The sequence below is a fragment of the Myotis brandtii genome, unplaced genomic scaffold (genome assembly GCF_000412655.1).
Source record: "Myotis brandtii unplaced genomic scaffold, ASM41265v1 scaffold565, whole genome shotgun sequence".
Lineage (NCBI taxonomy): Eukaryota > Metazoa > Chordata > Mammalia > Chiroptera > Vespertilionidae > Myotis > Myotis brandtii.
The window spans coordinates 584,592-593,158 of NW_005370105.1; the positions used below are offsets into that span (position 1 = coordinate 584,592).

General features: G+C 43.2%; 1 protein-coding gene across 1 annotated transcript in view; it reads right to left on the bottom strand.

Moving 5' to 3' along the window:
* Positions 1-1,381: 1,381 nt before the first annotated feature.
* The window catches only part of LOC102247119 (pancreatic alpha-amylase), a 10,273-nt gene continuing 3,087 nt past the window's right edge, over positions 1,382-8,567 (bottom strand). The window contains exons 3-11 of the mRNA XM_014549649.1: positions 7,842-7,845; positions 7,515-7,731; positions 6,877-7,107; positions 5,530-5,663; positions 4,558-4,680; positions 4,363-4,462; positions 3,261-3,379; positions 3,032-3,157; positions 1,382-1,607 (exon numbers count right to left, since the gene is read on the bottom strand). Coding sequence (XP_014405135.1) covers positions 1,418-1,607; positions 3,032-3,157; positions 3,261-3,379; positions 4,363-4,462; positions 4,558-4,680; positions 5,530-5,663; positions 6,877-7,107; positions 7,515-7,731; positions 7,842-7,845 — 1,244 coding nt within the window. The 3' untranslated portion in view covers positions 1,382-1,417. The remainder of the gene's footprint in view (positions 1,608-3,031; positions 3,158-3,260; positions 3,380-4,362; positions 4,463-4,557; positions 4,681-5,529; positions 5,664-6,876; positions 7,108-7,514; positions 7,732-7,841; positions 7,846-8,567) is intronic.

The following is an 8,567-nucleotide window of genomic DNA, read 5'->3' on the forward strand; positions in this document are numbered from 1 at the left end:
AGCTATAAAAAGGCCTAGATGAGAGCCTTAACAAGTCCCACATTTAAAGTCCATTTCAAGTCAAGGTGGAGGAGAATGAATAACTAGACAATCAGGAGGAAAACCTGGAGTATCTGGTGTCAAGAAAGCACTGAATAAACATCCATCCACACTGGGCGCTAAGAGGCAGAACAGAAAGCCCGACAACATCAGGCTAAAGCCATTGGAAAGAGAACGAAAAGGGGGAAAGGATGTAGAGGCAAAGATTCCTGTGAGCTCTAGACAACTAAGAATTACAGACTGCACAATTTAAGTTTATGTTTTAACTTATTAACTGCAAAGGGGCTTTCATATTGTTGAAAGCACCCAAATGTTATGAACTTTTACAGGCTTCATCTTTAAATCAGCTATCCCTAACTAACTGCTAGAAACACTGTAGGGGAGAAATAAATACAAGCAATACATCAATGAACCATTGCTGGGCAACGGGCATTACTATCAACAAAGGTGTTCATTAAGATGCCTATCTGGGTTTTTAGAAATTTCTTTTTTAAAATGTTTATTGAATTTATTGGGGTGACATCCTATAGAATAAAAGCCTAATATGCAAATTGACCGAACAGCAGAACACCGGTCACTATGATGTGCACTGGCAACCAGGGGGCAGACGCTCAATGCAGGAGCTGCCCCCTGGTGGTCAGTGTGCTCCCACAGGGGGAGACCCGCTCAGCCAGAAGCTGGGCTCACGGCTGGCAAGTGCAGCAGCAGTGGCGGGAGCCTCTCCACCTCCGCTGCAGGTGGCAGTAAGGAGCAAGGGGTCCCAGACTGTGAGAGGTGTGTCTGACTGCCAGTGGGTATCCCCCGAGAGGTCCTGGACTGCGAGAGGGCACAGTCTGGCTGAGGGACCCCCCCACCCCACTGCATGAATCTCGTGCACCGGGCCTGTAGTTGGTTAATAAAATTATATAGGTTTTAGGTGTACACTTCTATAGTACACCATCTGTATATTGAATTGTGTGTTCACCACCCAAAGTCAAGTCTCCTTCCATCACCATTTATACCCCTTTACCCTCTACTATACCGCCCTTTCTCCTTTCTCTCTGGTAATCACATACTGTTGTCTGAGTCTACGAGTTTTGGGGTTTTTTGTTGTTGTTTTGTGTGTTTTTTTTGCGGGGGGTAATCCCTTTACCATTTTCACCTAGACCCCCAACCCTGACAAATAGGCTAATGTGAGTCTTCTAAAATAAAACTGTGGATTGTAATTATCTTATAATTGTATAATTATGTGAGTGTTTATGCTTTTCTTAGATTTCAAGTTGGTTACTTATTATAGCTTTTACAAAAAAAATTAATGAGTGACAAGAATTTATATATGTACAAAAAAAAGAAATACACGTGGTTATTTCTCTGGGGTCATATGTATTTAATTCAAATCTTATAACTTAGATTCCGCATGGATTGCAATAAATGGATCTTCGGCATTGTTACTGATAGAGAAGTGAGCTTTGCCGTCAGCAGAGACGTAGATTTTGATTCCTGTACACTTGTCGCCAATTTTATCTCCAGAAATGACATCGCAGTAGGTGCCAGCAGGAAGACCCGTTTGCAAATAGGAAGACAATGGCCTGTGACAGAAACGTAAAGATGTCACTTGAGTTCCACACAATGAAAAGCAAGGACGCAGATGACCTCTGAAATGAGCGGCTGCCCTTCATGCCACGGACAACACACAGTCAGGTCTCGGGGAGAAGAGACTCCAACACAGAGACCTCTCCGTGGGATGAGTTTTCTCAGGGACAGAGTAATCCTCTAGGAGACGGAGCAACTTCCTGGTCAACAGGAAATACCACCAAACATGACGGGTGAGGACTGTAGGTGAGGATTTGAGTTGTACAGGCCCCCTCAGGTAAGAGTACTTCCTGAGGTGCCCGGCCGGCGTGGCTCAGTGGTTGAGCATCGACCTATGAACCAGGAGGTCAAGATTTGATTCCTGGTCAGGGCACATGCCCCGCTTCGGGCTCAATCTCCAGTAAGGGGTGTGTGAGGAGGCAGATCAATAATTCTCTCTCACCATTGATATTTCTCTCTCTCTCTCTCCCTCTCCCTTCCTCTCTGAAATCAACCAAAATATATATTTTGAAAAAGTACTTCCTGTGGTACACAAATATTTAAAATATGTCCTCATCTGAACTTAAAGAAATACAAATTACTTTCAAAAATTTTAATTTGATTATGTTTTCCAAAAAATCTCTTTTTTTCAAGAGGCCAAAATGAATTTGGGCTGGAGATAAAAAATAATCTAGCATTCCTTTGAAGGAGTATATGGCTTTAAATAGAAGCTGTCACATACATTTATTTTGCTTCTCCCATCCACAAAAGACAGAAACTAAAGGACTAGACACAAGAAGAGATATGCTGGATTCTTTGTTTTGTCTGTGGAATATAATTTAGGCTGGAATGAGCTGAGCATAAATAGAAGTTGCCCTTGGACGGAGACATTTCAGCAGCTTGCAAAAAGGTCTAAGGCATGCTCTTGTCTCAAGTGTAAAATTCAACTCCCCTCAGGTGAATCGCTGACCCTAAGATACACGTATGCTTTGAAAATGATTGGCATGGAGAGCCGGAAGTGAAGAAAAGGACCAGAGAACCAGATATAAGACTAGTTGAGAAAAAGAACTAGAAAAAGGTATTTCAGTACAAGGCAGTCATCTCCCATCATTGACATAAAAGGGGGTCAAGCGACATGTTCATCTAGTGATTTCACAACCTGTACACTAATATGGGTGGATGTGGGCGCATAGAATGTGCCTCGTACCTGCACATGATATACAAGGTGCACAAACACCGCTCTTCTGAGAACAGAGAGCCCTCATCAAGAGGAGATCAAAGAGATCAAAAGAATAGGAACCATCATTTTTTTCTGGTTCATTTAATCCACTGACTAAAGAATTTTTCTGACATTAAAGAAAAAGTAAATGAGCAGCAAGAGGAAAGAATAAACCCAGAGCACGTTAGTATAAAGTATAATTTCTGATTGATATCTACTTACCAGTCATCATTGTTAAAGATAATGAATCCTTTGTTTCCTCTTCCAAAAGCTACTTGGTTGCTACCATTATCCCACCAGTTGGTAAAAAGTTCACCGTCAACCACATTGCGGAACATGACCATGTTCCTGAAAGCAAAACACAGTAGGATTGCTGTGCATTCTTCGACAGTTTCACATAAAATGCTAAGCAAGTTTATTATTAGAGGATCTCTCTGAATAAGGGCCCCACCTGATTTGACGCCAGCGATGCTCACAGACCCAGTCGTTGCCGCAGGTGGTGTCTGGGTTAATAGTGACTTCTTTAATTACTCCATTAGTATTTGGTGGCCCAACCCAATCATTAATATCCTTCATTAGCAAAAAGAATAAAAAAATGCTCAGATTTTAAATATCAGTGTTGCCTCTTCCTTCTCCAGTATGCCAAACCCAATCTCTCCTGTTTGTCTCTAGAGTGTCTTCATGTAGAATCCAACTCCTTCAGTAGCTGTCAGCCCTTCACCAAGTTCTCATCACCTTCCCTCTGAATTCTCATTTTCTAGTGCCATGTTTCAAAGGTAACATTTTTTAAAGCCTGGCAGGTGTGGCTTAATAATTGCGCATTCAACCTATGAACCAGGAGGTCACAGTTCGATTCCAATCAGGGCACATGCCAGGGTTGCAAGCTTGATCCCCAATAGGGGCATGCAGGAAGGATTCTCCTTCCCCCTTGATGTTTCTCTCTCTCCCTCTCCCTTCCTCTCTGAAATAAATAAAAATATATTTTTAAAAAAATTTACTTAGATGAGTGAATTTACCAAATTTTTTCTCATCTGCCTTTTCCAGTATACTCTGCACATTTCTGTTCTTTAATACATATATGATCCTTCTTCTTATAAAATAGTTTGCCTATTTACCTCAATTCAACTATATATTTTTTTCCTTCCATACAATTTTTTAAAAACATTTAACCAGTATTTATATTGCTTAAATTATGAACAGGTGCTGTTTTAAGTTCTTTACACATGTTCATTTGTAATCCACATACCAGCCAGGTAGTAGCAGGTACTTATAAGAGGTACCAATTATACTCACTGTATCCTTTTGTTCAAGTGTTTGGGGGAAGTAAGGAGGTATGTTTCTCATGTTTCAGAAATAGCTTGCATACCGTTTAACAACAGAGACCATGAATTTTAGTGTTTTAATATCCACTCCATTGCTAAAAGAGGCCTGGGTCAGCTTACACGTAAAGAGTTGATAAACAAATAATAAATGTAACAGCATCAGGTAAACTTAGAACAAAGCTGCCCTCTTTTTCTTGAGAAAAAGGTATGTTGCACGACACCAACACTTACTTTTCCATTCACAAAATACCTTGGCCAACGGAAGCTTGACATGACTCGTGTGAACCCATATGGATGGGCGAGCATAAATGCCACTCCCATTTTGTAGAGTCTGGAAGTTACAAAACGATACCATCGTAAAAGAAAGTAATGTTTTCAGTGTTGTTAAAAGGTAGGGGGAGACCAAATGGAGAACTCTGTTCCCACCTGGGGTCCCAGAAGGTAAGGATGGATGAGCCTCCAGCGCCGTGTCCCCGCTGGTTGTCGTGGTTGTCCACAAAGACGAGGGCTCTGTCGGAAGGCATGAAGCCCCAGCCTTCTCCCCAGTTCCTGTGGGTACACACACACACACACACACCATAGAGTAACTTACATGTGTGTTTCTTTCAATATATAATGAAATTCTCTCACTGAAAGGATTTTTGTGTAAGGTTTATATATACAGGGGTGGGCAAGAGTAGGGCTACAGCTGTTCATATAGAAATCATACAAATAAATAATACAACAACTAATATATCAGTAATAGGGGAATAAACTCACAACCATAAACCTACTTTTGCCTGCCCCTGTATACAGTCTATGTAGATATAGCTGTGTTATCTATGAATACACTCTATGTGTGTATATGCGCACAAATTACGTGTACTGCATTCACGTTACCGGTATTTCTGTAATTTATAAAATCCCTTTGGAAGTCTTAGGGATGATGATGGAGATGGACTTCAGAAGGATCAACGCCCATCGCATACAGAATGGCAAACGGGTTTAAAAGAAGGTTTCCATGTTTGCGTTTACAATACAGACATTTTAAAACGTGAAACCATTTGAGAGGAGGCTCGTGAATGGCACAGCATGGCCACATTGCAGGGACTTTCTCACCGACAGACCATTCTAGTAACAACCTGGACTTCCCAGGTCAGTGCCGGCCGTCGGCTTAGGAGCCTGATATAAGCCACAGATGAGAAGCCCCAGGGGATGGCTTTCTAGACATACGTCCTGGGACTGACATTCTATACAATAAACATGACCCATTCGAGTCTGGGGAGCGAGACACTGGCTGTGGTAACTGAATCCTCGCCAGGGTCTACATAAGGCCTTCAGAAGATAACTCCTATCGGCATAGTGTGATATGTAATCAGTCTGTAAAGTGAATCCAAGAACCAGGCGTGTGCCACTCACCTCAGATAGGCCATCTTCTCCCCATGCCACTTGCGCAGCACTGTGCCCAGTTTGGCACCGTACTTGAACTCTGTCACGCGGCCATTGTCGAAGTAGTCACTGCTCTTAATGGGCTCACCACCCAGATCGATTACCTGGAAGAATTATTCAAGTAGAAGAAATGTAGGGGGAAATGCCATTTTAGGTTATACTTTTAACCAACAAGTGAATGTCATATAGAAAATGGCTTTAGCCCACCTGGCATGTCTCAGTGGTTGGGCGTTGACCTATGAACCAGGAGGTTACAGTTGGATTCCTGGCCAGGGCACATGCCCAGGTTGCGGGCTTGATCCCCAGTGTAGGGCGTGCAGGAGGCAGCCCATCAATGATTCTCTCTCATCATTGATGTTTCTATCTCTCCCTCTCCCTTCCTCTTTGAAATCAATAAAAATATTTTTTAAAGTGGTTTTAAACAATGTTACTTGACATGCCCCAGATGATGCTCCTTATACCAAGATTCTCATTTTTGTTGTTACGGTATTTACTACAATATTAAAAGTGACTAGACAAGGTGGCCTGCTGTCCTGTGAAAACCCGCATCTAATGGAGTCTTCCATGTAAACAGATACCCTCACAGAGCAATCACTATCTGGCCAACAGCATTTCTAAGTGCCTGATAAGTACTAACTCACCTAACTTCCTGACAACAAAGACATCACTATGACCTTTTCCTCACGTGAAGAAACTGCAGCACAGGGAGGTTAATCAATGTGCCTGAAAGAACACAGCTCCTAGTGCTACAGACAAGCCTTAACCTCTCGCAGCCTGGCTCAGGACAACCAGACTATGGCCCGTCTTCTCTGATGGTCTCTGATGGGAGACGGTCCATTACAAAGAGGTGCTTGCAGCCTAAACGGAATCTCTGCTCTTCCTTAAAACCCCTTGTGATCAAGACTTAGAGAGTTCGACGAAGAAGGGCCTCTGAACAAAAGGAGGTTAAAGACACTGTCCTCGCCTGCCTGGTGTGGTTCAGTGGTTGAGTGTTGACCTATGAACCCGGAAGTCACAGTTCAATTCCCGCTCAGGGCACATGCCCAGATTGCAGGCTTGATCCCCAGCAGGGGATGTGCAGGAGGCAGCTGGCTGATGATTCTCATCATTGATGTTGCTATCTCTCCCTGTCCCTTCCTCTTTGAAATCAATAAAAAATATATATTAAAAAAAAGAACACTGTCCTCTACAACTGATTCCTGTTCTGTGTGGATGATTTAGTTACTAACCTACAGAAATTATATTTTAATGAAATATGTCACTCATTTTCTGATGAATTAGGCTACATTGTATGTGCACACACACGTCTCAACGCACCTCCTGGTAAATGAAAGGTTTACTTCCTTCAGGGAACCAGGTTGTGTTCAGAGGCTGCAGTTTGTCCAGAATCGCCTTCATGTCTCCGGGCCACATGTGCTTGGAGGCGTCGATTCTGAAGCCCGCCACCCCGATGTCAATGAGGTGGTTCATGTACTCGGCCACCTTGGAGCGCACGTAGTCTTTCTCCAGGGCGAGGTCAAGAAGACCGACCAGGCGACAGTCTCTGACCTGTGGAGGTAGAAAGTTCATGACTGATGCATAGGACATGCTGTCCAACTGAGCATCCATGTGGCCAGTCACTCATTTGTTCATCAATAGGTATCTCTATAGCATCGTCTTCGCCTTGGGCACTGGGGACATGGACACTCTGGTCGGGACATACCTTGGAGGTACTTCCTGGTGTAAAAACGGAGCATGAAGGAAATGAAGTGGCTGAGCTTTTTAATTGGGAATCAGTAACTTGGAGAAAGTGTGGTACCTATTGCTTTGAGTTGTTTTATTTTTGTCCAATCAGACCTGGAGCCCTGTTTTCTTAAGGAAGTTAAGGTAGCACTTCAGTGGAGATGAACAAGCTGTTCGCAGAGAAGGGCAGACAGAGAGCTCTTTGTTCAGATCGCGGTGGAGCTCCTAATTACCTGGTAAGCGTCATTGTAGTTCTCGATGTCCCCACTTGCAGTTCTACATTTACCATCGTTGAAATCCCAGGCCGAGAACGGGACGGAGGGGAAGTCCCGGCTGCCAGGGTTGAAGAAACTCCCACACGTGCTGCTGGTCCCCGGGCTCACGCCGTTGCCGCACATGTGGTTGATCACCGCATCCACGTAAATGTGCACCTGAAAGGCAGCGCTTCTGCTTCAGGTCGATCGATGGCGAGGGAACCATCTAGAACATTATCGACTGAACTGACAGCATGTTCATAACACTCCAGACTAGTTCTTTTTCTTAGTTATGTTATAACGTACCTGCCTAGAAGACCAAGTATACAAAGAAATCAGGTGAACCAAAGACCTACGTGCATGCCAGCCACAAGGCCAAATGTTTACATACATGGTAAATGACCAGAACCAGAAACTCCCGTGACTATGAACGAAGGCAACGAGCCTTTGCTGGGGGAGGCAGGAGTAAGTGGAGGAGAGATTGCGGATCTTGGAAATGTCCATGGGTCACCCTCTGCTACCGACTCAGCCTCTGAAGACAGGGCGGTAAACACTGTCTCTTATTGTTCCTCATCAGAGGGATGGTTTATCATCAAACAGCCCGAGGGGAAGAAGACTCAGGAATTATGGATGGAGACACAAGCCACGTGGAAGGGACCCAGACATTGCCACTGGAATTTCCAATTCCTGATGAGAGAGTATCCCCGAAAATCTGTACAGTCACAAGGGTTAAAGGTTGATATTTGCTTTATAAGCAAGATGCCTTTAAACCCCTACTTAATCTTTAGTAGATAAATGGCACACATACAAAGAATGACGAAGAATGAAATATAAGCTACAATTAAACTTTAGTTACAGGTGAAGTATAAAGTAAAATAAAAAATACGGGAAATGTTCTCAAAAGGAGCAAGAGATGGGGGGCAGGCAGAGAGAAATTATATTTTTACGTAATTTATTTATTTTTTATTTTTTTTAAATGTATCTTTATTGTTGAAAGTATTACAGATGTCCCCCTATATTCCCTCATTAACC